Source organism: Erigeron canadensis, chromosome 1, assembly GCF_010389155.1.
Source record: "Erigeron canadensis isolate Cc75 chromosome 1, C_canadensis_v1, whole genome shotgun sequence".
NCBI lineage: Eukaryota > Viridiplantae > Streptophyta > Magnoliopsida > Asterales > Asteraceae > Erigeron > Erigeron canadensis.
In genome coordinates this window covers 55,130,821-55,156,739 of record NC_057761.1, presented here as the reverse complement: position 1 = coordinate 55,156,739, position 25,919 = coordinate 55,130,821, and the positions used below count along the sequence as shown (strand labels likewise).

At 32.8% G+C, this 25,919-nt stretch overlaps 1 protein-coding gene and 1 pseudogene across 1 annotated transcript; both read left to right on the top strand.

Annotated features, from left to right (window-relative positions):
* Positions 1 to 2,127: 2,127 nt before the first annotated feature.
* Positions 2,128 to 3,998, top strand: LOC122583403 (cation/calcium exchanger 1-like). The gene has a single exon (XM_043755812.1). It carries the CDS (start codon positions 2,173 to 2,175, stop codon positions 3,865 to 3,867), a length of 1,695 nt encoding a protein of 564 aa, XP_043611747.1. The 5' UTR covers positions 2,128 to 2,172; the 3' UTR covers positions 3,868 to 3,998.
* A 14,065-nt stretch (positions 3,999 to 18,063) lies between these two features.
* Positions 18,064 to 24,244, top strand: LOC122595401 (annotated as a pseudogene).
* Positions 24,245 to 25,919: the final 1,675 nt, after the last annotated feature.

Below are 25,919 nucleotides of genomic sequence, written 5' to 3'. Positions count from 1 at the left end.
AATCATTTTTGTTATATGTTTTGCTCGAATATTTGTAAAACTTATTAGTTATTTTCGATAGCATATATCAAATTATGTTGTTGTACGTTAAGGTAAATTTTCTTGACCCCGACAACTTAATTTCCTAGATTCGTCACTGATCCTTAACATAAATAAATAGTAATAAATATATAAACCCATCAAGCACACACAAATCATCCTGACTCCCGATCCCCTCCTCTTCCTCTCTTCCAAATTTGGACACAAACGATGACAAACCCGATTGACGAGCTCACGCCATTAACATTCTCCAAGAGGAGGAGGACATCCCTTAATGGGAAAGCAACTAGCAAGTAGCAACATACAAGAAAGTGCTAGTTTCTGCATATATGTATAACTTAAAGGGGGCTAAGTGAATAGCTGTCGACATGCAGACATTTTCTATAGATACCCTGAAACGCGAAACGCCTGTCACGTATGAGAAAGTGACATAAGGAACAAAGTTTCGTTTTTTATCAAAAACAACCCTACACTACAGAAATAGAGTTGGGCCCCATGGACATTAGTCCATTTTTAATGAATACTCCAAAACAACTACGAATATTTAATATTTAAATATCCTACTTCTTATTGGATGAATTATATAATTATATAGAAAAAGTCATTTTTTCCCCCAAAAAGATTTCTACTTGAACAATATTTATATTGCGTATAAAATCAATATTAATATCGTGATTTTAGTTTGAAATATCTCTTTTAGGAGTCATGTCTTTAGTTAAACAATGCTCATCAAAACCAGTTTTAATTTTGTCATCTTACTTAAGTTTTGTTCTACCACTTTTCTGCAAATTATTGACAATCGCAACCCATTTTTCTGATTCCCTGGATTTGATATTCTTCTCTTATTAACATATCTAAATTATCTCAACCAATACTCTAATAATCTGTTGATGATATGTGTAAATTAAAAAAAAAAAGTTTGGATAATTTTATTTCTTGACAATAGAATGATAGATCACTTATTTTATTAGCTAAAATCCACGTGGGTTGATTTCATTTATTCTATACATGGGTACGTATTTATTTGAGCGGCAAATAATGTAGGTATGGTTGGTTTCATTGTCTATTATTGCCCTCTTGGCACTTAATTTAGCTAAGATTGGTTTCATTTGCCTTCTTGGTTTTAGAGATTGATGAATATAAAAATAGTCATGGATACTGTTCCGAAACTTATCATGGGAAAAAGAAAATTTCTTGACTTCCTTGCTTATAGAGATGCTGAAATATACTTCCGGTTTTTGTGAATAACGTTTAAATTAACGGAAAAAAAAAAATTTCATCAAAAACAAAGTTGAACAACTTATAAAATTATGTATAAGTTTCTAATAAGAGCATAAGCGGTGGTTAAGGTGGTGGTGGGGTGGCAGCGGCCTAGCAAACCACGCTTATTGCCGGCATCGTTCGTTACAAAATGTCTACCTAATCTTGTGCGTGCACGTTTACCCAAATGGTATTTTATACATTTTAAAAAGGAGTCAAATTATAAAAAAAAATATTATTATTTAATGTAATATAATCGGAGGGGGTGCACAGGTATGAGGCGAGTTTCGGGTATACAGGTTAAGTATGCAATGAATCCTACTAAAATTTTAAAAACCATCCACAGATCCTGCTCTGGACCCGCAAACTTTGTCCCAAACCTAACCCAAAAAGTTAAATTTCGGGTTTTTTTTCATCTCTGCGGGTGTTTTTTCATTCGGTGAGTTGGTGGAGGTGTGATTGTTACCACTACTCTAAGTATGGAATTAATATTTCTTTAAATCAAAGTGTTAATGCCATGATTTAAGAATGAACCCAAGCTGACCTTAAAATGCACCTATTGGGAAAAAAGATACAATACAATGATTACTTGATTAGAATGTTTAGATCCTACATTAATACACTTCTCCAAGCATGAAGGATATAAAATACAAATAATATCACTTTTAGACAGTTGTTCATCAACCCATATGTCGATACAACTTTGTGCCCATGTCATTGGACCATAAAGCCATAAATCCCCCTCCAATAATTCATTGTTATTATACTACTACAAATATAACCTCCAAATCATTGACTTCTTGTGATTCACTACGATCACCTCATATTTCTCCCCTTTAATTAATTATATCACCATCTTTTTTTTTTTTTGAAATGGTGATTTCAACAACATCATCTGTTTTCAAGCCCAAAATCACACTACTCATCCTCTTCACAATCATCCTCTCATTATTCGCAACCACCTCTTTGGCGGACACAACCATAACCGCGACATGCGCGGCCATCCACGAACAAGAGTCCCGTGTCGCAAAATGTCATTATGTCAAAACAAACATTGGATGTGAGCCAGAAGGATACATAAATTACCTCCAACTTTTTTATTGTAACTTTTCGGAATTTCCTCAACTAGGCTTCATTTTGTTACTCATATGGCTAGTCATTCTTTTTTACATTTTAAGCAGTACCGCATCCGAATACTTTTGTCCCTCGGTCGAACACTTATCAAACACATTAAATCTGTCACCGGCTATCGCGGGTACAACTTTGCTTCCATTGGGTAATGGAGCAACCGATGTTTTTTCTAGTGTCATTGCTTTTACTTCAACTAGTGATGGTGGAGATATCGGGCTAAGTAGTATACTAGGCGGGTCGATTTTCATTTCGTGCGTTGTGGTCGGCGTGATCAGTTTGTTAATCGCGTATCAAAAAAAAATCGTCAAGGTAGACAGGCCTAATTTCATTCGAGACGTTGTTTTTCTTCTCATTACTTTATCGAATGTCCTCGTTATCATTGTGGTGGGGAGAATTAATTTATGGATGTCACTTCTTTTTGTTTCGACCTATATTATCTACATTTTGGTGGTTTCATATATGCATTTGCATAGTATGAAAAAACATAAGTTGATACTTGATGCCGAACAATTAGCAGGCTTTAGAGTCCCGTTGATTGGCTACATCGAAGAGGAAAACGTCGTACATCCTGCCGAAGTAGATGAACATTTTGAAGAAAAAACCGCGCCCACTACACACAATCTAAAATGGTGCATCAAAATGTTTTTCTATGTAGTGAAGTTGCCAATTCATCTGCCAAGAAGGCTTACAATACCGGTGATAACTAAAGATAGATGGTCAAAGGCGTATTTAGTGTTTTCGGTGGGATTAGCGCCAATCACGGTGGTGTTGATTTGGAACACACAATTTGGAAATTTGGGATTAAAAGCTACCACGGTGACATACTTTGTGGTTGGGATAATTGGGATAGGGCTAGGAATTTGTACATTTGTTTTCACAACTAGTACTATCCCACCACAAAAGTGTTTGGTGTTTTGGTATGCAAGTGGGTTCCTAATGAGTGTTGCTTGGACATATGTAACATGTAATGAATTGGTGTCTTTGTTAGAATCACTAGGAAATATTATAGGAATGAGCCCTTCAATTATAGGGCTCACTATCCTAGCTTGGGGTAACTCAATTGGGGACCTTGTAGCCAATGTGGCTATAGCTATGTATGGTGGCCCGGACGGGACTCAGATCGCGATGTCGGGTTGTTATGCTGCACCGTTGTTCAATGTGCTTATCGGTTTGGGGTTCTCGTTCGTGTTTGTGTCGTTTTCAAACTATCCTGCTGCATATGTCATTCCAGAAGACCCTTATTCGTGTGAAACGATAGCTTTTCTGATGACCGGTTTGCTCTGGGCTCTCGTGATCTTGCTTAAGAGGGATATGCGACTTGATCATACTCTCGGAGGTGGACTCTTGGTGATATACTCGTGTTTTTTGTTCATAAAGCTTGCAAGGGCTCTTGGATTGCTTAGTACTTATTCTGGAATAGGCTTGCTAAATTATTAATTTGTAAGTATAATAACGTAAATTAATTTTTTTTTTAATATTAATTAGAGGTTTTTCCTTACATTAGTAATAACTGTGTGTAATCAAGATTGTTTCATGAACAAATGGAAAGTGTTGATTGAACTTTAGTATTTAAATGATTAATTATTTCTTACATATGTATCATCATCATCATCATCATATATAAACATGTAGCTTCACATTGAAGGGACACATCTCAAATCCTTAAAAGTGTTTAAAATATCTACTACATTCTCACCGATGCACATTTTATAAATAGTTGAATTAGACAATAGTTTTATTTAGTCAAATTTAATTGTATCACTTTAATCATCTTATTTATAAGTAGGGAGGTTGGCACTTTAACACGAAGTCAAATAAGAAAAAATATGCGTGAGATTCCTTTCTAATTAAAGGAAATACTCCTTATATAAACAAGTTGTTTGAAGTTAATTGATCACGAAAAATAACAATTAAAATTGTTTAAGTTTATTGTATTCCCTTTAAATAATATTGCAGTTATTGATCGACAAAGTAAGATGAAGGCCGGGTATTAAAAATTATCATCAAAAGTTAAATGATGTCCAGGTAAGCAAAATTGGATTAACCAACATGAGCATTGGATTGAATCACGGGAGGATCGTAGCATATAAAAATGATGATATGCAACACTGAAATTTAGGTAGTCTTTGTGGTATTTTATAAGTCAAAAATATGTGTAACCGTGATCTAATTGGATGTTGTTAAAACCATTTATTTATTAAAAGAAAAAGAATTGAATATATATAAGAGCAACAGCGTCTATGGTAAGTGGTGTTGCATTCCGAATCGATAATATACCCATTAATTGAAGAAAAAGAAAAGAGTGCTCGATCTTTGTAGCAAAAAATACAATTAAGTTGAAAAACACAAATTGATTGATTGATTTTGTGTGTGAAGTGTTTTTAGTTGAAGAATATGGGTTAAGCCGAAATGATTGATATCCAATTGTTCATCTAATAATGTAGGCCAAGTACGTGTGCATCAAATCCTTTTGACGTCGTTGATACATAAATAATTTAATTAATATTATATGAGCCAAATCAATTGTGGCCGGGCAATGTGATAAAATTTGTCATCGTCAATAGTACCAAACTTCAAATTGATGTTGGCTATATGATATGATATATTATGATATATACTCGTAAGATAAGTAGCGGACTGTAGCAAAACACCATAATGTCATGGGCTAGCTGGCTCATAAAATGTTTCACCCATACACACACATATACATACTTGTTCACCTTTTTCCATATTTCATTTGTTTTTAATTATGAACAGATAAAGCTAGCTATATATGCATATATCTCATATCTTAATTCAAATAACATCAGTTTTTCTATAATCACCACGTGTTATAGTTATAAACCGATCCAGCTGCATTAGTCTTTATCAACGAGTCTAGCTTACAGCCAACATGAAACAAAATAAATCACATAAGATCAGAGACGGTATTAAGAAAAAATTCCAAAAGGAGCAAACTTAGAAAATTTATGAAAAATAAATCTAAAAGGGAGGAAAATGTTAAAAACCTATAGAAATTTTTTAAAATTTTATAAAAAATTTAAACAAAATTTAAATTTGGAGTAAACCCCTTGCCCCCTGCATAAGATTATTTGAATCTATAACCTTGGCTTTTATAAATATAATTACGACGTGTCATATTAATTATTTGGGCTTCTTTATTTATCTAATACTACTCATTAGTCAACACTAGTAATCGGAAATAATACTCACATGGTTAAATTCTCCAGCATTATAGTTTTGACAATGAACAACTAGCTTAATCCATCAAACATGTACATGACAAACCTCGTCTTGTCGAAAAAAAAAAACAAATAAACATACATCAGTGGTTTGCAAGTCGATATCATTGTCTCTTAACTTTTTGTTGTATCATTAGAATTAAGTTTGTGTTTATGAGGACAATTACGATGGTACCCTTGATTGAACTATACATATGTCATTTGTCAATATCAGCTTGACTGTTAAGAATAAACGAGTATGTCGATCGTATTATCATGATAATAATGAAAGTATAAATGATAGTTCCGATCATCTTATATCTTATATATATATAAAAGTTGTAAAAATGTAATCAATGCTAAACCTTCACCTTAATGATGATATTTATGATTTTAGTGTGATTTAATTAAATTGGTGTAGTAAATTTTGGTGATAATCTTAGAGTTTGATGTTTTATTACATTTACATTATTGATTATAATGTATGATGAATGATTTGTTACATTTACTATATTAATGTATTGATGATAGAAATGTTTCGTATTCCAGCAAGTGGGATAGCTTTCAATATGATGATTATGTCTTTGGTATTCCTACGCTATAAAAAGTTAAAAAAGATGTTACAGCGTTAATTAAGTTTAGTAAAGAAATTGAATGTTTATGAATGTTTAGAAATTGAACTGTCAACCATAACAGATTAGATCTCCTCCTCTCTTCTAAATCTTCATCTCTAACTATATTTACCAATCAAAAATCCATTACGGTATTTTTCTCCCGACCACACATATGCATACGTATATGAAATTATGAACATAAGAAATTAATTTCATTTTTTTTTGGTTAATTACTAATTGGGTGTTTTTATTTTTTATTTGTTGAATTAGTTGCTATATTAGTACTTCTTTAGACTTGACTAATGAGCATACTTATTGACCTTAGTTACTATTGTTTTCTTTCAGATCTTTTGATGTTCAATGGCTTTCATAGATATTTTTGTGGCATTGTGATTAATTTGTGGCAATCAATTTTTCATTAAAGTTACGTTACATGATGAAAGTTTTTGAATTCATCATATATTTTGTCATTCGTCCTTTCTTTAACCATTTAAAACATCACGTTTGCTTTGATTCAATCCTTACAAACCTGAGCCAGACTGCAAGATTCATCACTAGGGTTAGTACTTTGTGAAACTAATCATCACGTAAGTTTCTGTCTTTTTTTCCCCTCTCATATTCGGTTCGAAGTCAAAGCCCGTACACGGTGTTCATGCAATTATTTTGTTTGTTTTTGGACATATATTGAATTAGTTGGGTTAAGCTTTTCAATTCAATCATTTGTTGTGTTTGTTCTGCTACCATTGGACTTAGAGGTAATTTATTTTACTTTCTTATTATTTTAGGGTTCTTATTATTTTCCTCAATTAAGGAGCTTCTAATTTTCAAATTTTGATGTGGCTACTTTTTAAATTTCGGTTAGGTGCCGTTGGAAGTTGAAGATTTGTCAAATGAATATTGGGATAAAGTAGTAAGTATAATTATTCTTAAGAGAGAATTATTAACTGATTGTAGTCTGTGAGTAACCAAATTAGGGACTAAATGGTTCAGGTTTCATACTTTATGACGAGTGTTATCACATTTATTATTATCATTATGTTGAACTTAGTTTGTCGAGGCTGCTCTTCATTGTACTTTGCTTAGTTTACATAAGAAAGGTATGCAACCAATTATGCTTATGCACTAAAAATGCTCAACTCTAGCAACTCGTGTGTCATTAGACAATAATTTAGGAATATTTAGAGTTATTTGGCAATAATTTAGGAATGTTTAGAGTTATTTGACAATAATTTAGGAATGTTTAGAGTTATTTGACAATAATTTAGGAATGTTTAGAGTGACTGTCGGGAAGTACATCCCGCCCCTTATAGATCCAATAATAATGAGTTCCAGAGGAGCTCATTGTTTAAGTTTTCAAAACAATGACTTGAAAGGTCAAATTGGGTAAGATCTTGGTAAAGATCAGGTTGGATCAACTTAACAAACTTTCTGACCCGGTAAGTGTGTCCAATATGACTTCAAAAATAGAATCCTTTCAGTCATAATCTAGACCAGGAGCTATTTCTTTTAAATTGTTAACACACTAACTTAAATAGGTCAAATGTGATAAATGTGACAGGATTGAGACCTGTTAGCACCGCTATTTTACCACTCTTTGGACCGCTATAGCGCCGATATTGGTAAAATAGCGCCGCTAATAGCAGAACCGCTATTTTGACCGCTATTTTACTTGAAGGCCGCTAAGCACTATAGCATCGCTATAGCACGCTATTAACTACATAATATGTTATGCTTCGGTTCATTCTTATGTTTCAATGCCTTCTTGGCAGTTTCTTTAAGATTAGCTACAAGATTTCATTCATGCTAAGGTACAACCCAAGCTACAAGATTTGCCTTTATGAGTTATACATGAATACTCACAAATGTAAAAAACATATTATTTAATTAGAGTATGAGGATATAATGTCATGGAAACATGGTTTCTTGGGTTAGAGCATCATATATAATAAGATAATCTTTAAGAAATATGGGTAATGGGTAACGAGATTTGCATAATTTTGATAAAAACTAAAATGGGTACATATTTCTGATCATCTACGTTTTCTTCATTTTCCGTCTTGATCTAAAGAGGCAATTTTGTTGAAAAAGCTTATTTATCTAAAGAAACGATTATATTTCTTATTATTGTAGGTAGACAAACTTCAGTTGGAATTGCATCTCAAGGTCAACGTGAGCAAGGAAGATCTCGAGCTTGGTAAGTTTAGTACTAACTTTTATTTGTTGATTTAAGATTTGCAGTAGTATTTATATGTATTTGATATTACATTTTCGTTAAAAGAATGATTATTAAATTGTGTTCTAAGTTGCTGGTTGTTGTGAATGCACCACAAAAGAAGAGAAATAGGGTTAATACGAACCATTGGGTCTGTTTAGTTAAAATTCTACTTTTGAGCAGATATATTGCAAGTTAGTTTACTCATGCATAAACTATGTGATGATATGTTGAGGTTTGTCATGAATTTTTTTCATATTATTGATGATGTTGCTCCACATGCACGTGTTTTGAATTGGGCTAAAACTGTTGCAGATATAATATAACTAAATCTTCTCTTTGTATTTTATGTACAATCTTATTTCTTTGGCTTTGGGTGAAAAATGTGAAATCTTGTGGGACCGGCTGTGTTGTTGGTGGGTGACCTTTTGCAGATTCTTATCCATTACATGATAATAATAGGTGAGATTCATGGGTAAGTTTTGTAACTATAGATTTGGAGAGCACATAACCACAAATTTGATTTTCTTCCTGAATACGTAAGTAACTTTAATGTTGTTGTGCGTATCCTATTGTTTTTTACTTATTTCCGATGTGCATTTTGACATTGTAGGGTAAAGATAAACTATTGAATCCTTATAGTATACTCAACGGTATTATGTGCCGTATGAAGCATGTAGAAACACATCTCCTCTTTGTTATAGTATCCATTAAACACAGTTATATCAGCTGCGGGAACTTGGTGGTTATGGAGATGGATGCAACAATCATATTTGTAACACAAATAAGTAGATTTGGTTTATGAAGGAACTTGAAATCAACTTGATGTGATTTTCTTTGGTGAAAAAAGAACTTGGATAATCAAACTTAGTTTTTAAAGGCAAAAGCTCACATCTTAAGATAATGTTATGTGACATATTATAACTTGGATGTCAGTTTATGTTTAAAATTTCAGGCCGAAACTATAAGCAAAACATTAGTTCTATTGACAATATTCAAAATTTTTAATTTGTTAACAGAATAATCAACTGATTGATGTGTTTTGTTGTTGTTGATATGCCCACAAAAGACTTGCTGATGTTCGCAGGGTGAGTTTCCATTATTCCATTCTATAAGGTTCCCATCCTATTACTATTGCTACCGTGTGACTGAATTTTTTATTGCAATTTGTTGCAGATGGCAATAGAGCAAATGCTTCAACTCAAATACGGAATAGCTAAATGAAGGTTTACTGGGTTGAAAGGCTCCTATGTGTTTTTCATAAATAACAAACATTTGTTTTATATTTTATTTTATTTTATTTGTATTGTAAGCGTCAAAGTAAGGGTGTTCCTTGCTTCACTCATGCGTTTTGTTTTTCCCAGTTGTGTGCGTCAGGTAAGCGTCATGAGGTCGGCCAAATCTGTGGTTGGGGAGCAACAAAAGATATATATACGGTGGGCATAGGGAGTAGGGACATAGGATTAATGATCGACATGGGTTTTTGTTTAATGTCATGTATTGGTTTCACAGTTCACAGGACACCTCACCAGATGCGCCCATACTGTTGCTTGCTTTGGAAGCCCTGATTGGCACCAAACACATCTTTGAGATCAAGAGTCATACTTATTACCATTGTGGTGAGTACGGAAGTTTCAATGCCATGAAGGTTTTTGCGCCTGCAATAGACGGTGATGCTTTGCAAGTGGTCAATCCACTTGAGAATGTCGCCACCGGCAATGCGTCCTCCTGGAGTGTGTTGAAGCAGGTTTCATCCCTTGATACCCCAACAACGGATTCTATCCCCAAGTTGCATGTAAGTTGTGTGTGTTGGTTTGTTTGTGCGTGTACGTACATAATTTATATTATGTCGTGTGTATTCAAATAATAAAATGTTTTTGCAGTCTATGTTATGTGCTATAAGATTGTGCGATAACATATGATTCATGATGTGTGGTTTCAGCTGTGTTGAAGAGTCGGGTTATGAGGATTTAGCTGCCGATGGTGCGGGTGACAGTGTGGGTCCTCACGATGAACAAAGGTGTTGTTAATATAGCTAAGTTTTATACTTTTATACAACATCCCACTCTGGCAATATCCATGGTCTGTTATAACCTACATCATAGCCGTCTATGACTATAGATACTTATTTGCTACCCAAATGATTCTTATTTTTGATGTCTACTACCAGCATATCTCGACTCAATTTATCAATTATATTTTTTAAAGACATTCATAAATAATACGGTCTAAGGCAATCTCATGGTCGGTCGTATAGATTGTTCTCATCCATATGATATTATTATGTAAATTTGTTGTTTTTACACCCACTAAACAGTGTCATATAACTTACATGTTCATAATTAAAGCCATGTCGATGTCATGCTCCGACATGCAGTCTCTCCAACCACGATTCTCATATTGGGCATATATGCTAATTACATTTTCAATTTAGATATCATTTTGGTAGAAATTTCGAACAATTTACTGTGGAAAAGCCTTTTTGCATACCATATTATGAGAAGTAAATCACATGACATCTTCAACAGCGTCACAAACTCAAATATACAATAGCAGCAAGCATAACAAAGGGTAAAGGGTAAAGACGCTACATGGCTCGATGTAGTATCTTGGCATGATTTTATGTCGTTCTTAATGCTTTTGTTATAATCAGTAAATTGTAAGTTTCATTACATATATAAAAAACCGGCAACAAAATGCATGCGAACAACAAGTTTAAAACTCGACGTGGGGCTTTTAAGCCCTCGTCATGTTTAATTTTGTACTAATGGCAATAATGTCGTTCTTTCATTTAATTAACTGCACATTTTAGATTAATGTTTTCAGTAAGAAAACGTTGGAAGATACCATATGGCGTAAGGGCGTAGTGTGTGTAAATAACTTATTTACATGACCAAGTTTTAAATTGTTACTAATCAATGACAAATGAGTGATTGTATGGCTTGAATATATATATAGCTCAATCTGGCAATTAGTTATTGATGTTCACTTTACAACTGGAAAAATAAAGGGTTGAAAGTTGAAACTCGCCCATACTTATAAATTGTGCTATTAGCCTATCACTATAGATGGCCTTATCCCAATATTATAAAAACGAGATATATCATCCGGGCATTGCCCCGGGAGACATTATATTTCTTAACGATTTAATAAAAAAATCTATTCAAGAGATAAGGTGCCATAAACTTTTTGAAGAAAACATGTATTATTCAAATTATTAAAAACTGACATTTGTCAGTTAAAAAATGAACTGTAAAAGTTTTGTGTGAAAGTGAAAGTCGTTCACATAAAAGTGTAAGAGACTTAAATGTTGTGATGAAAGTAAAAGAAAATCAAAAAGTATAAAAATTTAGTGCTAAAAGTATTAGGGGTTAAAATGTTGTGATGAAAATAAAATGAATAGAAAGTTTATTATTCTTTACAAGTCTTACCGTACATTTCTTTCTAATATATGTGTTATAAAGTTTGTTGCTAAAGTATAAGAGGTTAAAATGTTGTAGTTAAAATAAAAGATTATCAAAAAGTAGAAAAATTTAGTGTTAAAAGTGTAATTAGTTAAGATATTGTGGTGAAAATAAAAAGATTAAAAAGTTTACTAAGAATTATAAAAGTTTTGTTCTAAAAGTGTAAAGAGTGAAATTACTGTGGTGAAAAAATATATATATATATATATACTATTTTATACACGCTTTCCCGTACCTTAAAATAAAAGAAAATTAAAAATTATGAAAGTTTAGTGCTAAAAGTGTAAAGAGTTAAATTATTGTGGTGAAAATAAAAAAAATACAAAGTTTACTAAAAAATATTGTAGTTTAGTGCTAAAAGTGTAAAGATTGAAAATTTTGTGTTTAAAATAAAAAGAATAAAAAGTTTACTAAAAAGTACTTTTATAGTTTAGTGCTAAAAGTATAAAGATTGAAAGTTTTGTGGTGAAAATAAATAGAACAAAAAGTTTACTAAAAAGTATTATAGTTTAGTGCTAAAAATGTAAAGATTGAAACTTATGTGGTGAAAATAAAAAAATATACTATTCTTTACGCGCTAAGAAGTTTACTAAAAAGTATTATAGTTTAGTGCTAAAAGTGTAAAGATTGAAATTTCTGTGGTGAAAGTAAAAATAATAAAAAGTATACTATTACTTAAAAATATTATAGTTTAGTGCTTAAAGTGTAAAGATTGAAACTTATGTGATAAAAATAAATAGAACAAAAAGTTTACTAAAAATTGTTATAGTTTAGTGCTAAAAATGTAAAGATCGAAACTTATACGATGAAAATAAAAAAAATTGAAAATATATTATTCTTTACACGTTTTTCGATATTTTATTTTTAATATATATATATATATATATTATTATAATATTTATGCATGTTGCCTTGCAATATGTATTAGACAGACATGGAACCATAACTTGTCTTTCGCCCATGCTCATACCTATAAAACGCTTTCCTTAATTGGTTGATACATGATGTTTTTATGAGTGATATACTGATATGTGTCCCTTGATAAACTTTTGATACTATATTATAAAAAAATAGCCTTTTTTATTTTTGGTAACGTTGAAAATATGTAATATTTTCACTTAACACCCTTAAAATACTTTCATATAAACTATCTTCTTAACATTAATGATTAAATTACACTGTCAGTCCTTTATCATTTAAAATATGTTCATTAACCTTTTACATCAATTATATACACAACTCACCGCCGCTCCACCACCAACAGTCGTCCAACCATCACATCGTCGCTGCCACGACCACCGCCGCATAGCGCAGGTACCGTGCTAGTAACTCCTAATTAATATTATATTATATAAAAATTTATCAAATAATAATAATTATTATTATTATGGATTTGGATAACATGTGCATGCTAAAAGGGGTTATTACTCGTCAATTATAAAAACATAAAACGAATATAAATTTGAGATATGACTTATCTAATGTCATGAATTTTTATTTTTTTTATAAAAAAACTCATACTCATTAAATGGTATTATTTTTGTTTAGTGTATTGATACTTTATAATTCATGTTTGTAATATGCGAAAAGTAACCATTTATTTATCTTATATCTATCTTCTAATTACTTTATAATGCATGTGGCTTATGTCTTAAAATTTGAAAATTTTAAAACTTTCATATAAGATAAGTAATTAATACAAAATAAGGGATATGTTATTTCAAATGTGTATAGCATGTGCTCAATTTTTTTTGGCCCAGTCAAAGAATATAACAAAAAAAAGTTTACATTCATTTATATTATTCATGAAAGTTTATTTCAAACGATTTGTGGTTTTAGTAAAAATTAACCAACATCAATATAAAAACATCTTCAAGTGTAAAATCCGTTGCATTGTACGACTATTTTTCTAGTAATATATATATATATTCAGAGACGGATGCAAGATTTTGTTTAATTGGGAGCAAAAAAAAGGTATGTTGGGGATAAGTTATCAATAACGAACAAAACAGGATATATAATTCAATCTCCGAAGGCGTGTGTAACACTATCAGATTGAATCAATTCGGTGGTTCACCCCAAATTACTCAATCGGATACAATCAGAGATTCGAGAACGTTCTATGTGTTTTGTTTGAGAGAGTATGTGTGAAAACAGGAAGAATTCTCAGAAAATTCGTATGTTTTCTATGTTCAAAATAATGACCCAATAACTGTTTTGTAGACAGTTTTCTAAGGGTTTTGAATTTGACATTTTTGGTCCCTTAAGTTCCGAAAATTAAATTTTCGGAGGGATTTTCAATATAGCAATATGTCGACCCCAGCCAGGGGCTCTGCCACTTGGAACCTGCCAGGGGCTGCCGCCCCTTGGACCCCGCTTCCGAACCCCCATTCCTTAGGGGCACTGCCCCCGAACCTCTGTTACTTAGGGGCTCCTAAGATCATAATAAATTCATATAAGCGTGCTCTCCACACTACCAAACTTATATGATGTATTATTATGACTTAAATAAACAATTAACCCAATTACACTAAAATACCAACAAGGTATCTGATGAGTCCCATGATAGTCTTGAATAAGGGCGGATATTCACTGGGGCCCCAATTTCTCTCGTTTTTCCACTCAGTAGTGTTGTTTTAAATGTATCTCATTTGATAATTTAAAATTATCAAGCATACCGAAGACGGTTATTCATATCATCTATTATAATAGACGTCACAAAAGTAGGGGCCCAGTGCCGTCCCTGAGAATTTACAGACCTCGGACGAGTCATAAAAAAGACCCCTAAGTTAGACTTTATATTACTAATTTTATTGAGGTTATTAAGTTGTTGAGTATGAATTTATGGAGGTTCTATCTACATAAACTATTTTTATAAAATGATGAAAAAAGTTTTAGTATATTAATAAACATAACAAAAGTTATTCTCAATGACATGCGAAAAAATTTAAAAAAATACTATTAAAAAAGAGATTTAGTAGAATCCATATTTCATCACTTTGTAGTTTTATGAGGATTATTAAGATAATCTTTAAAAATATGTATCATTTTACAAGTTATATTTAACGGAACAAAAAAATATTACAGTTCAATACATTCATTATATAAGTTGGATATACTTATACACTCTATACATTAAATCAAAAGATGTAATAGCATTTTATATTGTTACTTTATTAAAGAGTAATCTAGGTCTACAAGGATATTAGAATAGCTTGTGACTACATTCCAAGATTGAAATATATAACTTTTTTCATCCGTAAAAAGGTGTGTAAGTGAGCTTTTTTTTTATGTAAGTTAAATTATATGGTTTAGTTTTTGATTAATTGTTATAATTTGTAATGAGCTAAGTTAATTACATATATATTATTATATATATAAAAAAAAAAAAATCAGGCCTCGACCCGTCGTCCATTTTGTCCACCTCTATAACCGGCCTTGCTGTAGGGCAATATTATCTTTCCTTGAAGATTCATCACCAATATCACTAAATGATAATGAAGTCACGAAGACGGTTTTTTTTTTTTTTCATAAAAAAAAAATCTTTCTATTTGTCTAAAAAAATTATTATAAAATCATTTACATATTCTAAACAAACAACTATTTCTACTACAACAAGTACACATTATAATCAAACTAATATGAAATACATAATTAGCAAATGCAACAGCAACAACTAATAAAATATTTTCCACTACACAATTGTAACAAATAAATTATTTTTTATTAAGGTTTATAAACTTGTAAGTCAAATTGAGAATTTTGTTTACCTTATCTAAAAGTCTATAATATCAAGGTTTGCAAAGAAGAATGAAAATGTCGAGCAGCATAAGAGGAGGATTGAAAATACTCTTTTAGAACCGAACAAGGAAAAACACTTTTGGTCATTTTTAATTTTTATACGAGTATGGTATCCGTGTAATGCAGCGATGGTAGTGGGGAAGACGGTCTAGTGGTGTCGGTAATGGTACTATTAGTGGTGGTGGTGGTTCTAACTGCTAAGTGATGTAGGTTGATGTAATTATGATAGTGGAAACTTTTAAAAGATAGGGCTTAAAGTGTTAATTATTAAAATAAAGGTTTAGAGTGTAAATTATACGGAGTAATTCATTAGGGACAAAACATAAAAAGTCAAGGACAATTCTGGTAATTCAAATGTTGAATATTACCTAAAATTATGAAGAGCTATTTGATTTATAAGAGAGTAAAGAAAAGATTAAGATAATTAGAAAACTCACGTTTCATTTTTCCATATTTGTATATATTTAAGTTTGGGCTGAGTGCATTGAGAATTTGGGCTGAGGGCACTTAACTACTTTTGAGAATTGGTGACAGAATTTTGTATTAGATGTATATGTTATTTGGGCAGTCTATAGGGGGCATTACCCACACTGAATATTATGTACATCTGCCCCTAGTATATTTAACCATACCTATGTCAAATGAATGTTGATTTGTTGTCTTGTTGGAGACGTACACAAAATCCTTAACACAAGTTCTATCACATACTGCCACAGTGAGCTAAATATATCAGCGTATTTTAGCTAGGTTGCAGTGGCTACATGTATTGGGCTTACGTAGTTGAAAATGACCACCTCTAATATTGGGCTTTTAAGTTTGGGTGATGTATAGTCTTCTTAAGCCTGTGTAATCATGCATAACTGGGTTACAAACGGTAGATAGTGACGTGGTTCGTGTAGGTCTCTAGGATGAGGTCAAATTCTCCCCTTCAAACTCAAAAAGGGCCTAATTTGTAATTCCACAATTTTCAAAGGGTGGTTATCACATCTTCCCCTACTCCTTAAACCCTCAAATTAATTAATTAAACAAACAACAACAACAAGACCCAATTCCTACGCGGGGTATGGGGAGTTAAGTTGTAAACAGTCTTACCTCTACATAAAGGTAGAGAGACTGCTTCCATAGGGACCTCCAGCCACAAATGAGTGCAAGGCGGAAAATGAGAAATGTTTAGAAAATCATACCTGTCTGCCGAGAATTTGAAAAGAAGAAATACCTGTCTGTTAGGTCCGGCTACTATACAGATCGAACGTTTATCAATCATGCGTCCTACCAATATCTTAAAAACATATTTGACAATACAAATACGAAAGCAACCATGTTGGGCATATTAAACAAAACACACACACGGAGAGTAACCATGGATCAATCTCATAAGTGTCACCGTACTCGCCAGTCCGGTCCTTCCGCCAGAAAAAAATTCGATACTGATAAGAAGGCGCGTGACATCACTCAAGATAAAAAAACATAACCCCAAGGTTTTTTGAATAAATTAATATTAAGTATTTCTCAAAATACTTTTTATTGTAAATGTGATTTTATGTATAGACAAGTATTGTTTATTATTATATTGTTTTTATAAGTTTGAGATTTTTGAAAAATAAAGTAAATATATATATATGGAATTTTGTGCAGGCATTTGCGTTAAATTCAACTGTGAAAGCTAAAAGATTACAATCACAGGCTTGGAAAAGGATCATATACCGACGATTGATCGTAACATTGGCGAACCGGTTCCTTATGTTATTGTTGTACATGGTCCTCCCAAGGTTCCTAAATTATATTACCTTAGCTTAATATATTCATATAGTAATTTACATAGAAATAGAGCAAGTAAAAGGTCCAGTGACTATTGTTTCAGGTATTATGTGTATTAGAAATTATGATGCAATTTTGGGGATTTGGTAGCGTTTTCGTGAAATTTTAAGCTTGTCCTTTTTCTTTCGCGTTAGGTAAGCAAAGGCGGTTACAGTTTGTTGAGTGCTCGAATGATATTAATGGTATGATTGATGCTGCCAAATTTGCTGATCTTGCATTAATGCTTATCGATGGTAGCTATGGTTTTGAAATGGTTAGTCTTTTATTCTAATATTTGGGTGAATTCTTATTTTAAGAATCGTTTTACATTTGGCGTGTAGAATTTTAGATTGAAGTTAATAGGGAACACATTTTGCAGGAAACATTTGAGTTCCTTAACATTATGCAAGTTCATGGATTTCCCAAGGTTATGGGTGTTCTTACACATCTTGATAAGTTTAAGGATGTTAAGAAACTTAAAAAGACAAAGCAGCAACCTAAGCATCGGTTTTGGACCGAAATTTATGACGGAGTCAGGTTATTTTATTTATCTGGTCTTATTGATGAAAAGTGAGTGGCTTGTCTGCTAACCATATGTTGCATTTTTTTCAATGAACTAGTTCTGGCAGTTTTGACCTTTTCAATTGGTAAACAGGTATATCAAACGTGAGGTTCATAATCTTGCAAGATTCATTTCTGTCATGAAGTTTCATCCTCTATCTTGGAGAACGTCTCATCCTTATGTTCTAGTAGATCGTTTTGAAGACGTCACACCTCCAGATAAAGTGCCCACAAATAAAAAGTGTGATAGAAACGTGATATTATATGGTTATTTGCGTGGCTGCAACATGAAGAAAGGAACTAAGGTGCATATTGCTGGTGTGGGTGATTATAATGTCGCTGGTTTAACAGGTTTAGCGGATCCTTGCCCTTTACCTTCAACTGCAAAAAAGAAGGGGTTACGTGACAAAGAGAAGCTAATTTATGCACCTATGTCTGGTATTGGGGATCTTGAGTATGATAAAGGTGCTGTTCACATAAACATCAATGATCGCTTTGTGCAGTTTTCTAAAGTTGGTGATGAAGATGATATCTCACGAAAAGGTTCATATTTATTTTGATGAAGTACACATGAAATGTGAAATAACTGACACTGCTAAGGATGAACTAATATCACTTTCTTTGCAGGAACTGAGAGGGATGTAGGCAAGGTTCTTGTGAAATCACTTCAAAACATAAAATGTCCCATCGATGAGAAGTTGAATCAAAGTTCTATCAATTTTTTCAGTCAAGAAAACAACGATTCAAGAGAAATTACAAATGGTGACAATGAGGACCGTCTGAATCATACTGACTTGATAGAACCTATGGAGGAACTTGATTCTGACGAGGAAAGTGATGATGAAGATTTAGACGACTCAGAAGAAGCAGAAAATACTAAAGTAGAGAATAATACTAACATAGAGAATAATAAAAATAACATTAAGGAAGAAATTGAGTTCCATAAGGGAAGAACGTGAAGAAAGGCAGTCTTTGGAAATGAAAGTGAGTTTGATGATCAAGAGGTAATGTGATCCATAGTCCATACACACACTTAAACATATATATTACATCATAGTTATATTTGTTTTTGGGTAAAGGGTTATCCCGACAACTTTGTATACTGATTCATTTATGTGACATCACCTCATAAATGTTAACAAATTAAATCTAGTGAATCAAAGCCAAAAACCAATCTACCTATATGCTAATACCAATTCACATAACATACAAAATAGATAAAACCAAAAGATGGAGTAGATCACGATCAGCCATTCATGAAGAGCGAATCACCACAGATACCTATCTGTGTCTTCTGGCATTCCCATGTTTAATTGTCTTATAAAAGTTTTGCATAGTTGCAGGTCACTGATGAAGATAATAATTCAGATGATGAATCATCGCGTTATTCAGATTATTCTGATGATGAAGAGGAAGAGAATAATAACGTTGAAGGTATACTTGCACATTTCCTTTTATACATAGTTGCAAGGTGTTCATACAGTGGTGGATCCAGAAAGTAACCATGGTGGGGCCTAAGTTTTCGTTTTAAAAACAAAAGATTACAAAAGATGTTTCTAGCATTATTTAAATTGCTGCAAAAATGTACATAAACAGTACTATGAAGTATCAAAACACCTAAACAGTTTGTGAACAGTTCAAACAGCACCTAAACACCTTAATAGAGAAAATTATTTATAAGAACTTATAAAATCTCTAAACACCACTTAAAATACTTTAATGGTACAAATGGCTTTAAAATAGTATTTAAACAGCAACAGAGTGTAGCCACTAAACATGTATACTTAATGAACAAAGAAAAACAAGTTGAAATTTAATAATCAATATCAACAAGTTCAAATTTTGATCAAACCATTTTCGCAAAAACTAGAGCTACCTTGTTTATTTTTATAGCAACTTCTACAACGATACTCAATCCAGCCAGTGATTCGAGATAGAATTATGTTTTAACAAGAGGGGTACCCCGTGTGGGAGTATGTGTGTCTGTGGAGGCGGTGTGGTGGTGGCACATATGGGTGTATGTGCGGGAGGAGATGTATTGGGTTTTAAGTTTAAAAGAAAGGGTTTTTGTTTAGAGGGGTAGTATTTAGTTTTAACTTTATTTAAGCCGGTGACGCCTAGAATTGTAAATAAATTATAAGGGTATTTTGGGGTTATCGAAATCGTATGTTGAAAAAAAAAGTCGGGGGTGGGGTTGGGGGGTGTAAATGCATCGTAAGGGGGTATATATATCAAGTAAAATTTACTTTTGTTAAATAAAGTTGAATAAATTCGGAGTTAGAACTAAATTTGGGGATTTATATCACCTTTCAAATTGGACGTGGATATCAAAAAGGATGACAAACACTGTGATGTGAAGCTAATCAAATAACTGGCGTTGTGGATGGTTTCATGTAATCCCCTTGGACGCCAATGACTGTTGACTTTGGGAACATGGGCTTGATTTTTCTTTTAAAGTCGATGGCTGAAAGAGTAGAAAGGCTTTGCCAAGCTTCGTTTGGGGCCCGACCAAAAATATGTGAAATATTGACACCATAGAAAACAAAAAAAGTTGACACCTATGAATGAGATACGTCAAACTTAATGTCAGTTGAATTGGGTCCCACCCCCTGGCTTGAACACCAAATCCATCCCTGCATTCATATCTATGCAATATTATGCCGAAGTTTGTGTAAGGTTCTCGCTATCTAACTTCTCTTAAATGCTATCTGTTGCTTACTGCAGAGAATTTGGGGAATGATTCCAAGTGGAAAGAATTATTGGTTGAGAGGACAATATCAAGGCAGAAGACTAATCTTATGCAACTTGTGTACGGAAAAGCTGAAACAAAACCAAATGATTCTTATAAGGAAGGCACCGATGCTAATGAAAGCAATGATGATGAGTTTTTCAAGCCGAAAGGCGAAGGAAATAAGGTTTGGTGCTATTTGTGTGATTCATTTATCAAGTTTACTCATTGATTTTGTTAACCTGGTGACTTGATCTTATGATTTGTTCCAGAAATTAACTAAAGGATTGGAGGGAGATCAAGTAAATTCCGAAGATAGTTCAAAGTTCACTAATTATGCTAACTCAACAGACTGGAAAAATGGAGAAACAATTGAAGGCATTCGTGATCGTTTTGTAAATGGAGATTGGTCAAAGGCTGCTCGCAGAGGGAAAGTAGCTGAGGTGGATAGTGAGAATGATGATGATGATGATGATGATGCTTATGGTGAGTTTGAAGACTTGGAGACTGGTGAGAAGCATGTAGGTGATAAGACAGGCGATGATAACAAGGATCCTGACCCGATTGTTGAAGAAAGGAGGCTTAAAAAGCTTGCTCTCCATGCAAAATTTGAAGCTCAATATCCTTAACAGTGATTCTTTAAATGGATCGTAGGTCGTAGATTTTTGTGGTAGCAAAATGGGTGGGGTGGGCATCGAATTCAGGTTGCAAAGGCTTGTTTTTGGTGCTATTGCAAATGAGTTAGGTCGTGCTGGGTTGCCCTATAAATTTAATGTTCATTTTACTCATTTTTTATGTTTTGTTTATGCTTTAAAATTGATCCGATAAACTGTTTTACAACGAAGTTTTCAACTAAAATGATTTAGGGACCTATAGACCATACAAAATACAATTTGGCGCACTATGAACCTATTTAACCTGCATCTTTTTTATTGAACAGCATCCTTTTACCAACATTTCTAATTTGACCCATGATGACCCGTTCACAAGTAAATAGCTTGAAACCTGCTTAGTCTCTAATGGTTCTTCACATTCTTGTGTATTTATCATCTTGTTTTTATCATGTTGTATGGTGTTTCATCTTGAGAAGTTGTTTCGTATATGATAGTTTTATATCCTTAATTCCTATATACATACAATGGGTCTGAATCTCCTGATGAAGATGATGACATAAACCGCAAAGGCAAAGATACCACCAGCCAAGTGAATGAAGGTGGTTTTCTTGACAAGGTAATATATTGTTCTCAAATAGCTCTCATTCAAATTTTACGCGCTATTATTGATGATTGGCTCTTGTAGTTGAAGAAGGAGGCTGAACTTCAAAGACAAAGGAATATAGCTGAACTAAATGATCTAGATGAGGCCACACGGATAGACATAGAGGGTTATCGCAATGGAACTTACCTGAGATTGGAGTTTCACGATGTTCCCTATGAAATGATTGAACATTATGATCCCTGCCATCCTATACTTGTTGGTGGATTCGGCCTCACAGAGGAAAATGTTGGATAGATGCAGGTTATTTAATCTATTAAATGTTTCTAGTTAATTAATACTTCTATGTTATTTGTAACCAATTTCACATTCTCACATGGTGGGTTGATTATTTTTTTTCCAGACTAGATTCAAGCGTCATAGATGGCACAAAAAGGTTTTAAAGACTAAAGATCCTATAATTGTTTCTATTGGATGGAGACGATACCAAACTCTACCTATATATGCCATTGAAGAAGTTAATGGGCGTCACCGTATGCTCAAATATACCCCTGAACACATGCATTGTCTTGCCATGTTTTGGGGCCCACTTGCACCCCCAAACACCGGGGTTGTGGCTGTTCAAAATTTGTCAAACAATCAGGTTAGGTAACTTCTTGTGATCTAAAAGGCATGTTGATAGTTGACCTTGGATTGTGTTCAGTGCTAAAATTGTAATTATTTTTCAGGCGTCATTTAGAATTACAGCAACGGCAGCTGTATTGGAGTTTAACCCTGCTGCAAAAATTGTTAAGAAAATAAAACTAGTGGGTGAACCCTGCAAGATATACAAGAAAACAGCATTAATGACAAAGATGTTTACTTCTGATCTTGAAGTAGCTAGGTTTGAAGGTGCGGCCATTCGTACAGTTAGTGGAATTCGTGGGCAGGTCAAGAAGGTGTGTTTGATTGTTTTCCTAATCAAATGATTAAATATCTTCACTTGTTTACGAAATATTTTTTAGTTACAAACTTAGAATGTGAACAGATTGGAATGGTTGAGCTCGTTAATAAGCCTAAAAAGAAGGGAGGGCAAGTTGAAGAAGGAATAGCGCGCTGCACCTTTGAGGATAAAATTTTGACGAGTGATATCGTTTTTCTGCGAGCTTGGACTCAAGTGGAAGTCCCGTCCTTTTACAACCCTTTGACAACTGCCTTACAATCCCGCGGTGATACGTGGCGTGGCGTTAGAACAGTAGGGGAGTTAAGGAGAAAATACAATCTTCCTATTCCCGTCAACAAAGATTCTCACTACAAGGTAATATATGCTAGAGGTGGCTAACTGGGTGAGTCGGATGACCCCCTGACAGGTCAAAACATATTACTTGGTTGGGTTGACCTGGGTTGCTTCTGTCCAATATATTTGAAACCTTTTGTTGAAAAGCAGTCAGTGCATCATATATGATTATAAAGAGTATACCAAGTACTTTGGTTCCCGCACACCTGGGCTATTCCTTTTGGAAGCAGTCTCTTAACCCAAGGGTAGGGGTAAGAGTCACCTTCTCCATAGCCTACTAATGGTGGGATTGGGTATCATTGAAATTTCAATCCTCGTGACCCGTTCACTTTCAAGTTCTTAGTTCTCTTTTTAAATAATACGAGTATACTTTTAGACCTGCAGGCGCAGAAGATATGATGCAAGGAAATTAAATCATTCATAAGTAAATACATCTGAATTTAGACCTCTATAATTTGTTTATCTTCCGATTCTTAATTTATCTGCTAGTCACATTTTAATCTCGTCCTTGCTCAGAAACTTACAAGCTCTTTTTTATATATTATTGTTCTGACAGCCGATAGAAAGGCCGCTAAAGAAGTTCAACCCGATTGTCGTTCCCAAGTCATTGCAAAGTGCACTTCCGTTCCGTTCAAAACCCAAGGAGACAGAGTCAAAGAAGGATAGAAGAGCAGTTGTACCCGAACCACATGAGCGAGATGTACATAAAATTGTCCAGCACTTGCAATTGATTAGGCATAACAAGGTATACTTTCTACTCTTAGTCAATGGAATGTTTTGCTTGGAATCGCTGGCATTACTGCCATCCCCTTGTTGTAGGGTTCAACTTGAGTTTATCTGCATAATAAACTTCAAGGTTTATAAGAGACCTTGCCTCATAGTACTTGAGTGTTTCGATTGTGGGTTTGGAAAAAAAATTATTTGAGTAAAAAAATAATCAGAATAAGATAATGAGCTGTAATAATTTGAATGGTAGAAAATAGTGTTTTGACTGTTTTCCTTTTGCCATATGCGTAGAGGCTGAGGTGTTTTGCGTTTAGTGGTGGTCAGTAATTTGAGCTGCAACGGGTGCTGTGTTTTTAGGGTCTATAACAATGGGATAATATCAAAAATGAGATAGGATCAAAATCATAATTTAAGGTCATAGGCTGAATGACACAACTTTTTGGTTTGATCAAGTTAAATATGCTGGAAATACTTTATACACGTGTAAGGGGACTTGAGTTTTCAATTTAGAAATATAGTATCATTACATTACATTATTTACATGATTAATGGAAATGTATTCCAAAGAAATTTAAAGTCTAGATTGAACTTGCAATATAGTATCATTACGCTACATGTTTTCAATTTCTGTTTGAACTATAGCGAGACAGTTGAAGATCACTCTAAATCTATATATATATATACTAATCTTAATACACGTACGATGTACGGATTATTTTATGTTTGATGATACAATCTTTTATAGTTTTATATTATACTAAAGCACACTTGCTCTAAAAACTTATCGACCAATCATAGCTCTCGATTTCTTAATGTTGACTTTTATTTTCAATTTTGACTTGAATTTACACTTTTTTATTTTCCATCACAAATTTACACTTTTTACTCAATAGTTTTAATATAATGAATAAATAATAATAGCTAATATATATCCGATGGAATAATAACTAATATTTATCCAATAAAATAATAATTAATATATATCCAATAATATGTTCTATTTTATATATATATATATACACTAGTACTAAACTACTAATATCCGTGCATGATGCATGAATCATTAAATTTATTATATTGTAAAACTAGATTATTTTCCTGCGTAATACGCGAAATAAATATATTAGATTTACATAATAACTTATGGGTTATTATTTTAATATGTGTTCACAAGACACATGTTTAGAAAAGGTACATGAACTGAAATTCCCTATAAATAAAAATATATATATTTAATAATCATTAATGAAGTATGAAATTTACCATTTTATGATTAAGATTTTCGTATATTATGAAATATAAACGTCATTTAATCCTTCTAAACATGTACAATGTGGACACAGGTTAGAATAACTCATGACATAAGGAATGAGTAGTTATAGATAAGTCATATTGAAATATGATAATTCATTATTTAATAAGTATTTATGTACCGAGAATGGTCAATAAGATATGTGTTATATCTTTGTAGAATGACATTGTAAAGTTAAATATTATTCTCTATATTTACCAATGTCAAATATCAAATTATAGGTAATAAAGATTGCTATGAGGTAATCATTATTAAAAATTTTCCGATGTGGCATAATTGTGGCTTTCTATAGTTCACACTTTCCATATAAAAAAAAAATATTATAACATAATTTATTTGTTTTTAATGAATAAAATCATTATCAAGTTTTAGCGTCTTATATACAAATAATTATTAACATTAACATCTTTAAAAGTGAACATAATTCCTTACGGAGTAATAAAAAGACAGCTTAATAAATTTATGGTTACATAATTATCGATATCGATGTGCGTATTACTAATGGTTTCTATCAATATATTTTAACTTATAATAACAAATTTGATTAGTGTTAGGAAACTAA

Bases quoted from the DNA above. Each gene is read 5' to 3' on its own strand.
- LOC122583403 (XM_043755812.1), top strand. From the start codon at position 2,173: ATGGTGATTTCAACAACATCATCTGTTTTCAAGCCCAAAATCACACTA.